Source organism: Leopardus geoffroyi, chromosome A2 (genome assembly GCF_018350155.1).
Source record: "Leopardus geoffroyi isolate Oge1 chromosome A2, O.geoffroyi_Oge1_pat1.0, whole genome shotgun sequence".
Lineage (NCBI taxonomy): Eukaryota > Metazoa > Chordata > Mammalia > Carnivora > Felidae > Leopardus > Leopardus geoffroyi.
In genome coordinates this window covers 19,736,597-19,754,190 of record NC_059331.1, presented here as the reverse complement: position 1 = coordinate 19,754,190, position 17,594 = coordinate 19,736,597, and the positions used below count along the sequence as shown (strand labels likewise).

The 17,594-nt window shown below is 35.3% G+C and overlaps 1 protein-coding gene across 14 annotated transcripts in view; it reads right to left on the bottom strand.

Moving 5' to 3' along the window:
• DOCK3 (dedicator of cytokinesis 3) overlaps positions 1 to 17,594 on the bottom strand; it is a 585,953-nt gene that overhangs the window by 442,786 nt on the left and 125,573 nt on the right. For 13 of the 14 annotated variants that reach the window (XM_045492946.1, XM_045492954.1, XM_045492948.1 and 10 more), the window contains exon 3: positions 9,408 to 9,448. In XM_045492946.1, the coding sequence (XP_045348902.1) occupies positions 9,408 to 9,448 (41 nt within the window). Of the gene's footprint in view, positions 1 to 5,612; positions 5,692 to 9,407; positions 9,449 to 17,594 lie in introns of those variants that run through there. The other variant, XM_045492956.1, reaches the window with a different exon arrangement.

The following is a 17,594-nucleotide window of genomic DNA, read 5'->3' as shown; positions in this document are numbered from 1 at the left end:
GGAGGGGAAGTGGGTATTGCTACAAAAAGGCAAAATGAGAGATCCTTGTGGTGATGGAAATGTTTTGCCTCTTGATTATATTAATGTCACTGTCCTGGTTTTTACATTGTACTACAGTTTTATAAGATGTTATCAATGGAAGACTTGGATCTCTTTATATTTATTATAACTGCATATGAATCCTTAATTATCTCAAAAATATAACGTATAACAAAGAAAACCAGGACCTGTCCTCTGTCAAAAACAACTAGAAAACTGAACCAAATATGTGAAACAACTGTTTTCAGAAACTAGACAACCAGTGGCACAGTAATGTGTGATCACTAGGAGAAGGGAAACAAAGGAAGTGAGTCATACAATTTTCTAACACTTTTTGTCTAGAGGCCTTTATAGATCAAAACAGGACAGCACAGAGCAAAGCACTGTAAACATTTGTAAACATTAGTAAACACTGTACACATCAGTAAAGAAGAGTGGAAGAGCTGGATTCTGTGTGACAGAACAGAAGGGAATCATGAAGACTAAGAATTACAGGATTCCCCATAGAGATTTCCTTGAGTCTTTGCCTGAAAACTAAGCTGCAATCGTACAGAGTGAGACTATACAAGTCCAGGAAAAGAGCAATTAATGGACATCTGTAAACTAAACAATTCCTGGAAAAAACATAAGATTGGTACACATTTAAATGCTAACCCACCAGAATGAAAGAACTCCGTGAACACATGGTCTTGCAATAAAGACCCAGTAAGACTGCATGTTAAGAGCAAGGTCAAACAATCCTAGAGTAAAGGCTACTGTAGACATACTGCAACAAACCTTAAGGATCAAGCTGAATTACAAGTGAATTAATTGCCTGCAAAAATGAATTAAACTTCTGGGGTGCCTAACTGGTTCAGTTGGTAGAACATGCAACTCTTGGTCTCAGGGTCCATGAGTTCAAGCCCCACACTGGACATGGAGCCTACTTAAAAAAAGAAAAGAATTAAACTTTCTTTAAAAGAAGATGACAAAATTCAGATCAATAAATTCAACAACACAACTTCAAAATTCTGGAAAAGAAAACACAAAAAATTACTAGGTATGAGAAAATATAAACCATAATCAGAAGAAAAAGTAATCAATAAAAATAGACCAAAAATGATATACAATGGTAACTAGCAGAAAAGAAGTTAAAAATAACTATTAAAGTTTCCTCAAGAATTTAAAAGAAATCATGAACATAATGAAAGTGGAATAAATATACAAAATGGAACAAAATGGAAATAACAGAGCTGAAAAACACATCTAAGTGAAAACTTCATTCAAGGTATTTAATGGAAGATTAAATACTGTGGAAGAAAGAGCAGCACACTTGAAGACCTAGTATTAAAACCACGCAAATAAAGGAACATAGTTGAGGGAAAGCCTAAAAAATTAAACAGCAGTAAAAAAAACAAAAACAAAAAAACTGTGAGATAATATAAAACAGTGTAAGTTTTTATTTAAATTCCAGTTAATTGGGGTGCCTGAGTGGCTCAATTGGTTGAACATCTGATGTAGGCTCAGGTCACGATCTCACAGTTTGTGAGTTCGAGCCCCACATTGGGTTGCTGTTGTCAACGCAAAGCCCACTTCTGATCTTCTGCTCCCCTGTCGTTCTGTCCCTCCCTGCTTGCACTCTCACTCTCAAAAATAAATAAATCATTTAAATTTTTTTTTTCAATTTAAATTCCAGTTAGCTAACATACAGTGTAATATAAGTTTCAGATGTAGAATTTAGTGATTCATCACTTACATACAACACCCAGTACTCATCACAAGTGCCCTCCTTAATACCCATCACCTATTTAACCAATCCCCCTGCCCCCCTCCCCTCCAGCAACCTTCAGTTTGTTCTCTACAGTTGAGTCTGTTTTCTGGTTTGCCTCTCTTACTGTTTTTCCCCATCTGTGTCCATCTGTTTTGTTTCTTAAATTCCACATGTGAGTGAAATCATATGGTATTTGTCTTTCTCTGACTGACTTATTTTTGCTTAGCATAACTGCTCCATCCACATCATTGCAAAGGGCAAAATTTCATTCTTTTATTTTTTTAATGTTTTTATTTTTATTTATTTTTGAGAGAGAGAGAGAGAGAGTGTGTGTGTGTGTGTGTGCGTGTGTGTGTGTGTGTGAGCAGGAGAGGGGCAGAAAGAGAGGGAGACACAGAATCTGAAGCAGGCTCCAGGCTTTGAGCTGTCAGCACAGAGCCCAACATAGGGCTCAAACTAATGAACCCTAAGATCATGACCTGAGTTGAAGTTGCATGCTCAACCAACTGAGCCACCCAGGCACTTCCAAAAACACCTTTTAAAAATAAAAGTGAATAATCCGAAAGTAAATAAAATGACTAGGATAATAGAAAGCAGAGATCTTTGAAATAATCAACCAAAAAATGTTTGAAGTCAAAAGTTGTTAATTTTTTTCAAAAGATCAACAAAACAACAAAAATCTATGTAGATTTGATCAAGAAAAAGAGAGGGCACAAATTTCTAAAATCTGGAATGAAGGAGGGATTACCACTGAATATCTTACAGACATTAAAAAATAATAAATAGCTTGAATAACTATAACAAAAAAAATCAAAAGTATTTTTGACAGATTTCCTACAAAATACAACTAACCTAACTGACAGAAAATGAATTAGACACAGGGCGCCTGGGTGGCGCAGTCGGTTAAGCGTCCGACTTCAGCCAGGTCACGATCTCGCGGTCCGTGAGTTCGAGCCCCGCATCAGGCTCTGGGCTGATGGCTCAGAGCCTGGAGCCTGTTTCCGATTCTGTGTCTCCCTCTTTCTGCCCCTCCCCCATTCATGCTCTGTCTCTCTCTGTCCCAAAAATAAATAAAAACGTTGAGAAAAAAAAAATTTTTTTTTAAAGAAAATGAATTAGACAAAGATACTAAAGACAGAACATTAGCTGTACCAAAACAAAAATAAACTTAAATGACAAATTAGCTTCCTCAAAATTAAAATCTACTCTTCAGAACACAACAGTAAGAAAATAAAAAGGCCAGGTGCACCTGGGTGGCTCAGACAGTTAAGTATTTCAGGTCAGGTCATGATCTCATGGTTCCAGAGTTCCAGCTTTCTTTCTCTCTCTCTCTCTACCCCACCCCTGCGTGCTCGCTTGCTCTCTCTCTCTCAAAATAAATAAACTTTAAAAAAAAGAAAAAGGCAAGCCACAAACTAGAAGAAATATTTACAAGGACTTGTATTCAGAATAAAGAATTCACATAACTCTATAAAAAAAAAAAAAGACCCAGTAAAATGTAAGTGAAAGACATAAACAGATACTACACAGAAAAATGAGGCAACAGGTCAATAAACATCTGAAAAGTTTTTAACCTCTTGAGTCATCAGATAAATAAAAATTAAAATCAGAACAAGATATTGCTGGCCCATTCATTAGAATGGCTAAAATTTAAAAGACTAAAAATGAAAACTGTTGCTGAAACATGGACCAACTGAAACTCTCATATTTAAACTTAAATTTGTGGAGAGTTCTCACCATTAACTGGTAAGAATTGCTCACTGTGCCTAAACCATTTGGCACAAACAATATGGTTTATGTTAAATACATGCTTTCCTTCTGGGAGTGCGGAATTTTGTTATGTACTAAGTAGAAGGTGCCTATATCACCAGTGACAATAAAAACTCTGGGCACCAGGTCTCAAACAAGCTTCTCTAGTTGGCAGCATTTCACATGTGTTGTTACAGTGTTGTTGGGGGAATTAGGTTTGTCCTGTGTGACTCCACTGGAAAAAGACTCTTGGAACCCTGTAGATGATTTCTCCAGACTTTACTGCATTCATCTTTTTCCCTTTGCAGATTCCTCATAGAATACAAAAAGTAATTCATAGCTTTTGAGAGCAACTATATAATGAATCCGGTGGGTCTTCATAGCAAATCTTCAAACTTAAGGGTGGTCTTGAGGACTTCCAAACACAAGTAAGCCTTACACAAAATACCACCTAGCCTTCATTCTTTTCAACTTCTACCACTTTCTCCCCACCTACAACAATACAAACACACTAATAATTAAGGCCCATTGATGAAGTATACTTAACATGTGGCTGTTAGATAAATTCCAGATCACAAACACAAAATTCCAATGCTGAGTAACAACGATAAAAGTCATTTTAAAAAGATTTTCAGTTAGAACTCTTACTGATGACAACTATAGTTTCCCTTCATTTAAAAATAACATCAGATAAGTTCGCAGGATTACTTCATATTTGACCAAGTCTGTATCAAAATTAACCACCACAGGTAGAAGTAAATTGAGAAACTGAAATGATAACTCTCAGAGTGAATGTGAAATCACATCTTCAGGGTCTGATGTAAAAAACCATTTAATGGTTTTTTTAAACAACTTTATTGAGGTATAGCTGATATATGACACACTGCTGATATACCATAAACTGCACACATGTGTGGAATTTGATGCTTTGGGCATATAGTACATATACAGTGAAACCATGGACACAATTAAAATAAAGAAATTTGCATCATCCCCAAAAGTTTTCTCTTATCTTTTCTGTAATCCATTCCTCTTTTCAACATTATTAGTAGGCAGCCACTAAACTGGTTTAAGGCATTATAAATTATCAGCATTTTCCAGAATTTTACATAAATCAAATGCAAAATGTTCATCAGACTTCTCCACTCCCCAAACCAACAACTTTATACTCCCTAGAATCTACATCTACTTCCTTCCTTTCACCCATTACCTACTCACTAGACTCTGGCTCTCTGCTACTATCAATCCTATTAAATGGGATTCTCTTTTTATTTTTAATATGAAATTTATTGTCAAATTGGTTTCCATACAACACCCAGTGCTCATCCCAACAGGTGCCCTCCTCAATACCCATCTCCCATCCCCCATCAACCCTCAGTTTGTTCTCAGTTTTTAAGAGTCTCTTATGTTTTGGCTCCCTCCCTCTCTAACCTCTTTTTTTTTTTCCCTTCCCCTCCCCCATGGTCTTCTGTTAAGTTTCTCAGGATCCACATAAAGGGAGTCTCTTAAAAATCACCAATGGCCTTCTAATTGTAAAACACAATACCCCCTACTCAGTACATTCTACTACACTACTCCACAGTACTTGAAATCATTAATCACCATGTTCTAAAAAACAAAAAACACACTTCCTTCTCCTTAGCCAATTATAACCTCCATTTCTCAGTCTCTTTGTGCTAGTTCCTCTTTTTTGTCCTCTAAGGTGATCTCAAGTCTCACTTGCAGCCCTATACTACCATAGCAGTAGTTGTTATAGCAACAGAAGCAAACATTTATTGCGCTGTTATCATGTGCTAATAAGCACTTTGTTATGAGCTTCATATAAGTTCACTGATCCCTCATAACAATTCTTTGAAGTAATAATGTTATCCCTATTTCAAATACACACAAAATTAGACAGAATAACATAATGAACCTCCATGAACACATCACTCAGCTTTGATAAGTACCAACATTTTGTCAATCTTGATTCATTAATCCCCACGTACACATTTTTTACCTAATGCAGTACGTTAGAGAGAATTTTAGAATTCATGCATAAATACTTCAATATGTATCTTTAACAGGTGCTTACTGTTTCTCCAATAAACTCCATTTTATAATTATGCTGTGTGGCAATGGTAGACACACTCCTCTGTTAAATGGCAGATTCCCTGTTGCCAGAGAGACAAAATCCAAATTCTTTAGCATTCCTTATATTCTCTGGCATATAAGAGTCTTCAAATATAGATCCAACCTACCTTTCCTGCTTTGGCATCCATCATTTTTCTGTACTATGCCCTTGCCAGTTTGGAGTATCTAACATTCCTTGAACATGCCTTGCAATTTCATGCCTCTATACCTCTGCTTTTATGATGTAAAACATTCTATAAGGCCTTGTAGCTATCTGGCAGAATTCTAGGTATCTAGTTGACAGTTATTACATAAAACCTAATTACAAAATGGGAAATATAAACTTTCTAGAATTTCATTCTTTTCCTCATGAGCATATATTTTATTTAAAAACACAAAATTATCAAATATCTGTTGTCCTTTTCTTAATTTTATCTCTCTTATTTTTTAATTCTTTATGTATGCTCTTAAGAAAGCTAATATTTTGGCAAGCCTAACAATTATGTAACATGACATTTCACCAAAAGATATTATGTCTCAAAAACTTTTGATTTCTAAAATTATAAAGCCTAAATAAGTTTTACCCTGGAGTGTATGATGCAAAAATAAAGCCTTCAAAAAATGCAAAAGACAAAAACCTATCATTCTTAAGATCACTGGGCATAAAATTTAGTTTATTTTTCCTACATAGTATCCTCTTAAAATGTAAAACTTCAATATATAGTCACAAAAATATGTAACTTAAAGCATATTTTATAATCATCCCAGTTTTTATTTTCCTTTTTTTTAATGTTTGTTTATTTTTGAGAGAGAGTGTACGCGCGCACAACGTGCAAGCATGCACAAGCAGGGGAGGGGCAGAGAGAGAAAGAAAGAGAGAATCCCAAGGAGGCTCTGCGCTGTCAGCACAGTGTCCAACACAGGGCTCGGTCTCATGAACCATGAGATCATGACCTGGCTGAAATCAAGAGTCAGACGCCTAATCCACTGAGCCACACAGGTGCTCCTCATCCCAGTTTTTCTTTAAGAATGTAGTATCTTACTACAAAGTATTCATGAAGAACAAAACAATTAAGCTTTGAGAGTTTTATAAACTGTTTTACAGAAAGAAATGTTTTACCACTTATTAATACTTCTGAATGCTATATTTGCTATCTAGTTCAGATATTATTTTATTCAGGCTATTATGAGTTTTATTATAAGTCAAACGCAACTCAAGACATACTAATAAGTCACCTTTTAATTTTCTTTAAACACAAACAGCTATAAAAAACCTACTGAAATTTTTACTTATTGTGATTATATTAATTATATGTATAATTAATATAAAATAAAATTACATATATAATTAAACATAATTATATATAAAAGATATATAGAAATGCATTTTTATCACTTTAAAGTGTGTAGAATCATTAAATGATTATATTTTACAAATAATAAAGAATTTTCACCATGGTTCCACAAAATATCATTGCCACATGAAATGGTTATCTCTATCTTTATTTCCAGTTGTTAAATTTTTAAAGTTTAAGAATACAAACACACGCTATTCAAAGGCATACAGTTATTTTATTAATAAATGCTACAATAATCTAAGACACTAGAATGAAGTTGGTATTACCAAAATACACAATTTCAGAAGTCATTAGTCAAAAGTAAAGACATTAAGAGAGTCTGATCAGACAAAAATGAGCTCTAATGCTTAAGATTAGTTTAATTTGGTTTCTTCATTTTGATTGGCTTATGAAATCATTCCTAAGATTAATCACAAGGTAGTCTCTCCTACAGTCTCTAAACACCTTTGTTGCAGGAGATTTAGAAAATAGGTATGAGATTCTGAGCACCTTTCCTTAACTCTAAAACAGAATTCTGATTATCTGCTAGACAAGTCATATGGAGAAGCCTTGAGACTATATGGAAAGTCTAGCTATATCAGTGATCTGGCTGAGGAGAGCCTTCCAGCCATCCTTGTCAGGATGCCAGACATGTGAAAAGACCCTCTTGGACACCACAGCCAGCTGATCCTCCAGATGATTATAGCCATATAACTAAGTGTCCAGGTGGCCCCAGTCAAGGTACAAAATAATGAGAGATAAAATGGTGATTAAATTAATCCACTAAATTTTGATACACTTTGTTATACAGTAGTAGATAATATTTTAAGGGTGTCATAGTTCATGTCTCACTCAACAAGGTTTCAAAGCCATACACTGTTCATCAATTGTTGTTTTAATTACAAACATACTATAATTTGAATGACTATCATCTCCACAATGATCCTCAAACACTATTGGAAACGAGGTGATAGGGTGGCCAAGGTCACAAATATTACCTATAATAAATAAAAAGTATGTAATATCACAAATTACAACTTTCCAATAATTTATGAGATTTCTCATCTATTCAAATTCTAAATTTTTGGTAATTTTAAATCAAGACAAATACATAAAATACAGAAATTATTTTCACAAAAGCATTACTGATGAGTTGTGGTAGAGAAGGGACTTGGCAATGTCTACATTTTTCACTGCCACAACTTCAAGGGGGGAAATGTTACTGACATTTATTGAGTAGGAGTCATATATGCTGCCAAGTATATTATAATGCACAAGACCGCCCCCCACAATGAAGAATTATATGGCCCAAAATGTGAACAGTGCCAAGGGTAAGATGCCCTGGCTGCAAGGAATTAAAATTTGAAAGATACTGTCTTCTTATAATCATTAAAAACTAATAAAAACTAATAAAATGAATGATCGTACTGGAAAAATTGATGATTAGAACTCTGAACAATTTTCTTTCTTAATAAAAACAGTATATGATAATTTTGATTATTTATCTGTACAAGAAAATAGCAAAATATGTTAAACATTAAGCTACAGAAATATATAAAAGCTTCTAATATTAATGATATGAAAGAGTGAGGAGAAAGCAGTTTTTGCAAATATATTCCTGAAGAACAATGTTCCTAAATGTATTATAACTGCCAATTAAAATAGATTTTGTTTGATTAAATTAATATTAACTGGAAACAGAATAAATACATAAAATCTATTCATAAAAAGTCTTGTTTAAATTTATATTTTAACAAGAATATCATCATCAACAAAGACATCTAATTGAACATTATTTGAAAGTTTTTCTATTTTGTATTTTAGAAATAAACTTATCTAAATAATCCCATGGATCCACAGGACTAGGACGATGAAAAAGTCTTTACTTTTTGTCAAATCTCTACAAAAAGTCTCTACTTTTTGAAGGAAAAAAATATTAAGTGTCCTAATGGGCTTTTTCAAAATAAACTTTGCAGCTATGATCATACATGCATTTTCTGTCCTTTAAAAAAAAATAAAACATTTTAAGGCACCTGAGTGGCTCAGTCGGTTAAACATATGACTCTCGATTTCAGCTCAGGTCATGATCTCATGGTTTGTGGGTTCGAGCCCCACATCAGGCTCTGGGCTGATAGTGCAGAGCCTCCTTGGGATTCTCTGTCTCCCTCTCTCTGTCCCTCCCCAGCTTGCATGTGCGCTCTCTCACTCTCTCATAAATAAATAAATAAACATTAAAAAAGAAAGAGAAACATTTTAATACTGCTGACACACAGCAGCATCTGATATAATTCTGTAAAGGAAAGGATGAGTGCGCCTACTGTAAAAGATTAAAAGATGCGCAGGTAAGAATTGTTTTTATATCCAACAAACATACTAGTTAGGTTCCTATATTAGAAAAAGTAACAATGAACTTATCATACCTTTACATTTGGCTTCTTTGTTGAAACTCCTCTGTACCAACCTAAAACAAAGCATACAAAGGAATTAACATCATATTGTTGTCATTTCCTATAAGACACACCATATGAGAATTTTTAGGGAGAAAATTAATGCAAAACTTGCCAAGATAGGTACAAGTATGGTGGATTTATTAGGAGTAGTTTACTCTAAAAGGAAAAGTCTTACAATAAACACATTTCCAATTTTCTTCAAAAGGCAAAACTTTCAACTGAATAAAACACAAAAAATTTTAAAATACCTCAAAGGACCTGTACTTCAACTCTATGAACATTTCTTGGTTTTCTAGATGCTGATGTTGACGTCTGTGTTTCATTTATTCCCTCTCAGCATTCATACACAGCAATAATAATGAAAGTTTCCATTACACAATAAAAACAATTTTCAGAGAAAGGAAATATTACCAAATTTTCTCAATTCTAATCTATTATTTTAGAGTTTTGTTATAGTTTTTCTTCTTGGGTTTAAAAAGGAAAATCTCCATTATTTAAAAGCAGATGTTTTCTGAAGATTTTTGCTTCTAAGCCTGCATAGAGTTTCTTTGATTTCCTTGGGGAAATATCCTTTCAATTTAGATCCTAATAAACAGTCTCTTTTTAGTAATATATATTCATTTCCTACTTATATTTATTAGTTACCTTTGCCTTCAGAATAACAGTATTTGATATCTATAATCTCAAAAAATGAACGTCCTTTCCTCTTTGCTATCCCAAATATTGTACTCTTATAAAATATTTTCTAGTAAATGGAAACTGAATGATTATACAGGGACAGAGGAAAAAGCAGATCATATAATTGTATGTCCTTTAAAAATAACAACTGAGGGGCGCCTGGGTGGCTCAGTCGGTTGAGCGTCCAGCTTCAGCTCAGGTCATGATCTCACAGTTTGTGAGTTCAAGCCCCGTGTTGGGCTCTGTGCTGACAGCTCAGAGCCTGGAGCCCGTTTCGGATTCTGTGTCTCCCTCTCTCTCTGCTCCTCCCCCACTCGTGCTCTGTCTCTCTCTCTCTCTCAAAAACAAATAAAACATTTTAAAAAAAGAGAGAAAAAAAATAACAATTGAAAGACATCAAAAGCACTTATGAAAACTTTTTTTTAGAGAACTAAGCATATTGATAAATCTCACATACAAATAAAACTTTTTGAGAATGATTTCTCCACAGGCTTTGAGCTATCATTGCAGAAAATGTTCAAGTCTTTTCTTCTTGTATATACCAATGCCATTGCCCTTTTGAACTGGACAAGAAGTGATGAATTTTCTCTTGTACTGTATAAAACCAATGACTTGAAAAGCAATAGTAAAACTCAGCTTCGCATCAAAAAAAAGGTGGGGGGGAATCTCCAATGAGTGGTATCTAAAGGAGGAAGATGGGGGCGCCTGGGTGGCGCAGTCGGTTAAGCGTCCGACTTCAGCCAGGTCACGATCTCGCGGTCCGGGAGTTCGAGCCCCGCGTCGGGCTCTGGGCTGATGGCTCAGAGCCTGGAGCCTGTTTCCAATTCTATGTCTCCCCCTCTCTCTGCCCCTCCCCCGTTCATGCTCTGTCTCTCTCTGTCCCAAAAATAAATGAACGTTGAAAAAAAAATAAATAAATAAATAAAGGAGGAAGATGAAGGAAAGGAAATTATTGATAATAGCTAATAATATTTGAGAGTTTATTGTTCTTAATTCCATGTACTGTAATTGAGAGATTGTTCCATGTATTAACCTTTAAATCTCACAACAAAGCTATGAGGAAAGTAATCAACTTTCCTGAAATCTTAACAAACAATAAAAGAAGAAATATCCTTGTTTATGTTTAGTTCAACAGCTGAGATAATAAATTTGGGAAACTCAATTTATACCTTGAGAGTTTCAATATCTTCATTTATTAATACTTGTTATAATATCTTAAGAAACAGAACAGAGAATGGTACCAGCAAGAATGGCAGAGTAAGGATCTCCAAAAAGCCTCTCCTCAATAAAAGCAGTTAGAATCCTGGCAAAAACTTTCAAATTCGAATTGTATAGAACTCTGGAAGTAAACATTTAGTTTTGTTGACTGTTACCTTCGCTGTTCAGAAGGTTTACATTGATGAGGTCCCAATAGTTCATTTTTGCTTTTATTTCCCTTGCCGCTGGAGAAATATCTAGTAAGAAGTTGCTGCAGCTGAGGTCAAAGAGGTTGCTGCCTGTTTTCTCCTCTAGGATTTTGATAGTTTCCCGTCTCACATTTAGGTCTTTCATCCATTTTGAATTTATTTTTGGGTATGGTGTAAGAAAGGGGTCCAGTTTCATTCTTCTGCATGTCACTTTCCAGTTTTTCCAACACCATTTGCTGAAGAGACTGTCTTCATCCCCCACCATTGGATACTCTTTCCTGCTTTGTCAAAGATTAGTTGGCCATTCGTTTGTATGTCCATTTCTGGGTTCTCTATTCTATTCCATTGATTTATATGTATGTGTTTGTACCAATACCATACTGTCTTGGTGACTACAGCTTTGAAATACAGTTTAAAGTCCAGAATTGTGATACCTCCAGCTTTGGTTTTCTTTTTCAACGTTACATTGGCTATCCAGGGTCTTTTCTGGTTCCATACAAACTTTAGGACTGTTTGTTCTAGCTCTATGAAGAATGCTGGTGTTATCCTGGATAGGGACTGCATTAAATGTATAGGTTGCTTTGGGTAGTACAGACATTTTAAAAATATTTGTTCTTCCAAACCATGAACATGGAATGTTATTCCATTTCTTTGTGTCATCTTCAATTTCTTTCATAGGCTTTCAATAGTTTTCAGCATACAGATCTTTTACCTCTTTGGTTTGGTTTATTTCCTAGGTATCTTACGGTTTTTAGTGCAAATGTAAATGTGATCAATTCCTTGATTTCTCTTTCTGCTGCTTCATTATTAGTGTATAGAATTGCAACTTATTTCTGTACATTGATTTTATATCCTGTGACTTTGTTGAATTCACATATCTAACAGTTTACTTGAAATAATCCAAACAGTATTTATTCAAGAAACTTGAATCTTGGTAAGAACAAAGACTTTTTAAAATTCCCCTATCCCATATCCTCCCTGCAGCCTTGTGTTAGGCTTGAAAACCAAAACCCTACTGGGAGTTGGGGAGGGTGCGTGATGGGTATTGAGGAGGGCACCTTTTGGGATGAGCACTGGGTGTTGTATGGAAACCAATTTGACAACAAATCTCATATACTGAAAAAAAAAAAAGAAAACCAAAACCCCACATTAGTGATGGAAATCAGAAAACTAACAGCCCTGAAAAGGACAAAACGGGAAATCAAGAAGACCAAAATACATTAAGAGGTTTACCATGTTTATGAATTGTAAAACTCAGTTTTGTTAAGGTGCCAATTAACCCTAAATTGGTCTGTAGATTCAATGCAATGCCAATCAAAACCCCAGCAAAAATTTTTATAGCTATTATTTCTAAAATTTAGGCAACTGACCACTAGCATAGCCAAAATAATTTTGAAAAGGTATAAAAAGTGTGAATGACTCATGCTGCCTAATTTCAAGACTTAAGATAAACCTACCTTAATAAATATAGTATGGTACTGGCTAAAGAATAGATACACAAATCAATGAAATACACTGGAAAACCCAGAAATAAATGCACACATAAATGAACAATTGATTTCCAACAAAGGTGCAAAAGTACTTCAATGGAGAAATAAGTTTTTTTAAACAAATGGTGGTGAAATAATTGGACATAAGTATACCAAAGGAAAAAAAAAACAATAAAACAAAAAAAAATCTACTACCCATACCTTGTACTATAAACAAAATTACCTCAAAATGTATCATATAGTTAGATGTAAAAGTGTAAAACTGGTACAACAGCACAACATTTTTGTGACCTTGGGTTAGACAAAGATTTCTTAAGCATACTCTATAAAAGAATTAATAATGTAATCCTCATAAAAGTTTTAAGCTTTTGTTCTTCTAAGAGTTAAAAAGACTCTTAAAAAACAGTTAAAATCTTCATGATATAAACTTGAAAATTATTTCTTGGATATTACACCAAAAGCACAGTCAACAAAGTAAAAATAGATAAACCGGAGTACATCAAAACTTAAAACTTCTGTGCATGATAAGACAACCTACTGCCAGTAAACATCTCAGCAAATTGTTTTTGGATATTGACAAACTGATTCCAAAGTTTATATGAAAAGGTAACAGACCTGGAATAGGTAACATGTAACATAATCTAACGTAAGGAGAGTTAAAAAGATGGAAGCTGACACTACCTGACTTCAAAACTATTATAAAGCTACAGTAATCAAGACAGTTCAGTATTAGAGAAAGAACAAACAGATCAACAGAACAGAGAGCACAAAAGTACACCCACATAAATATAATCAACTGATCTCTGACAAAGGAACAAAGGTGATACAATAGAGAAAAGGTAGTCTTTTCAACAAAGAGTGCTGGGACAACTGGACATCATCATAAAAAAATAAATTTAGACACAGACCTTACACCCTTCGCAAAAATTAAATCAAAACAGATCAAAGATCTAAATGTAAAATACAATCCTTAAAACTCCAGAGGGGCACCCTAGGGGGCTCAGTATTTGAGTGTCCAACTCTTGATTTTGGCTCAGGTCATGATCTCATGGTTGTGGAATGGAGTCCCATGTCAGGCTCTGTGCTGAATGTGGAGCCTGCTTGAGATTCTCATGCGTGCTCCCTCTCTCTCTCTCTCAAAATAAAATTTAAGGGGCGCCCGGGTGGCGCAGTCGGTTAAGCGTCCGACTTCAGCCAGGTCACGATCTCGCGGTCCGTGAGTTTGAGCCCCGCGTCGGGCTCTGGGCTGATGGCTCAGAGCCTGGAGCCTGTTTCCGATTCTGTGTCTCCCTCTCTCTCTGCCCCTCCCCCGTTCATGCTCTGTCTCTCTCTGTCCCAAAAATAAATAAACGTTGAAAAAAAAATTTAAAAAAAAATAAATAAAAATAAATAAATAAAATTTAAAAACTCTAGAGTTTTCTGGATAACATAAGAGAAAATCTAAATTACCTGTGTATGCCAACGACCTTTTGGATTCTACACTCAATGCATGATCCATGAAAGAAAGAATCAAGCTAGACTTCATTAAAATGAAACTATTGCTCTACAAAAAACACTCTCAAGGGAATTTGAAGACAAGCCACAGGCCAGGAGAAAATATTTATAAAAGACATATCAGATATAAATCTGTTACTAAAATATTCAAAAAATTCTTAAAACTTAACAAAAAACACTCAATTACAAAATGGGCAGAAGTGCCTGGGTAGCTCAGTCAGTTAAGCCTCTGGCTCTTGATTTTGGCTTAGGTCATGATCTCATGGTTTGTGAGATCGAGTCCCACGTCAGGCTCTGTGCTGACAGCGTGGAGCCTGCTTGGGATTCATTCATTCATATTCTCTCTCTCTCTCTCTCTCTCAAAATTAATAAATAATTTGTTTTTAAATGTTCAAAAGATGGTGCGAGGAGAACTGGACAGCAACATGCAGAAGAATGAAACTAGACCACTTTCTTACACCATTAACAAAAATAAACTCAAAATGGATGAAGGACCTGAGTGTGAGACAGGAAACCATCAAAACCCTAGAGGGGAAAGCAGGAAAAAAACCTCTCTGACCTCAGCCACAGCAATTTCTTATTTGACACATCTCCAAAGGCAAGGGAATTAAAAGCAAAAATGAACTACTGGGACCTCATCAAGATAAAAAGCTTCTGCACTGCAAAGGAAACAATCAACGAAACTAAAAGGCAACCAATGGAATGGGAAAAGATATTTGCAAATGACATATCAGACAAAGGGCTAGTATCCAAAATCTATAAAGAACTCACCAAACTCCACACCCAAAAAACAAATAATCCAGTGAAGAAATGGGCAGAAGACATGAATAGACATTTTTCCAAAGAAGACATCCAGATGGCCAACAGGCATATGAAAAGATGCTCAATGTCACTCCTCATCAGGGAAATATAAATCAAAACCACACTCATATCACTTCACGCCAGTCAGAGTGGCTAAAATGAGCAAATCAGGAGACTATAGATGCTGGCGAGGATGTGGAGAAACGGGAACCCTCTTGCACTGCTGGTGGGAATGCAAACTGGTGCAGCTGCTCTGGAAAACAGCATGGAGGTTCCTCAAAAAATTAAAAATAGACCTACCCTATGACCTAGCAATAGCACTGCTAGGAATTTACCCAAGGGATACAGGAGTGCTGATGCATAGGGCACTTGGACCCCAATGTTTATAGTAGCACTTTCAACAACAGCCAAATTATGGAAAGAGCCTAAATGCCCATCAACTGATGAATGGATAAAGAAGCTATGGTTTATATATACAATGGAGTTACTATGTGGCAATGAGAAAGAATGAAATATGGCCTTTTGTAGCAATGTGGATGGAACTGGAGAGTGTTATGCTAAGTGAAATAAGTCATACAGAAAAAGACAGATACCATATGTTTTCACTCTTACATGGATCCTGAGAAACTTAACAGAAGACCAGGGGGGGAGGGGAGAGGGAAAGAAAGTTACAGAGAGGGAAGGAGCCAAACCATAAGAGACTCTTAAAAACTGAGAATAAACTGAGGGTTGATAGGGGGAGGGAGGGAGGGGAAAGTGGGTGATGGGAACTGAGGAGGGCACCTGTTGGTATGAGCACTGGGTATTGTATGGAAACCAATTTGCCAAAAAATTTCATATTAAAAAAAAATGTTCAAAAGACCTGAACAGACACCTCACCAAAGAAGATCTACAGATATCAAAAAAGCATATGAAAAGATGTTCAACATTATATGTGATTTGAGAATTATAAATTAAAATGAGATACCACTACACATACATATTATTAATGGCCAAAATCCAAAACACTGACACCACCACATGCTGATAAGGATGTGTAGCAATAGGAACTCTCATTCATTGCCGGTAGGAATCCAAAATGGTAAAGCCATTTTGTAAGGCAGTGTGGCAGTTTCTTAACAAAACTAAATACACTCTTACCATATGATTCATCAGTCTGACTCCAAGGTATTTACTCAAATGAGTTGAACATTTATGTCCACAAAAAAAAACCTGCACCAAATGTTTATAGCAGCTTTATTCATAATTGCCAAAATGTGGAAGCAACCAAGTTATCATTCAGTAGGTGAATGGATAAATAAACTGTGGTACATCCAGACACTGGTATACTATTCAGCAATAAAAAGAAATGTGCTATCAAACCACAAAAAGAAATGGAAGAACTTTAAATGCATACTACTAAATGAGAAAAGGAAATCTGAAAAATTCACATACTATATGAGTCCAACTACATGACATCCTGTAAAAAGCAAAACCATGGAGACAGTAAAAAGATCAGTGGTTGTCAAGGGTTGGAGGGAAGGATAGATAAATAGGTGGAGAGAATTTTTAGGCCAGTGAAACTATTCTGTGTGATACTATAAGGGTGGGTACATGTCATTTTATACATTTATCCAAACCAACACAATGAACACTAAGAGTGAACCCTGATGTAAACTATGTGTTTGGGGTAATAATGATGTGTTGATGCAGGCTCACTGACTGTAACAAATGTACACCACTCTGGTGTGGATGCTGATAGTGTGAGAGGCTGTGCGTGTGTAAGAGCAGAGGGTATATGGGAATTCTCAGTACTTTCTTCTCAGTTTTGTTGGTAGCCTAAAACTACACTAAAAAATATTTTTTAATGCACTTACTATATGACCCACCAATCCCACAAATATGAAAAAAAAGTCCATACTAAAATCTATATACAATGTTTAAAACAACCTTATTCATAATATTCAAAAATAAAGCAATTAAAATATCTATCAACTGCTATGTGGATAAATAAAATGTGGCTTGAATCTATACAATGAAATACTACTCAGAAAAAGCAAGCCACAGATCAACATGAATGAATTTTGAATGCATTATGCTAAGTGAAAAAAAAAAAAAGCCAGGCACAACAGGCTATGTAATATATGATTCCAGTTATATAACATTCTAGAAAACACAAAACTAGAGGACCAGAAAATACATCAGGGCTGCCAGGGCTGGGGGGAAGGGCATTGGAAGGGAGGTTGCCTACAGGGAGCCTGATATTACATACGGGGGTGACAAAAATATTCTGCATCTTAACTGTGGTG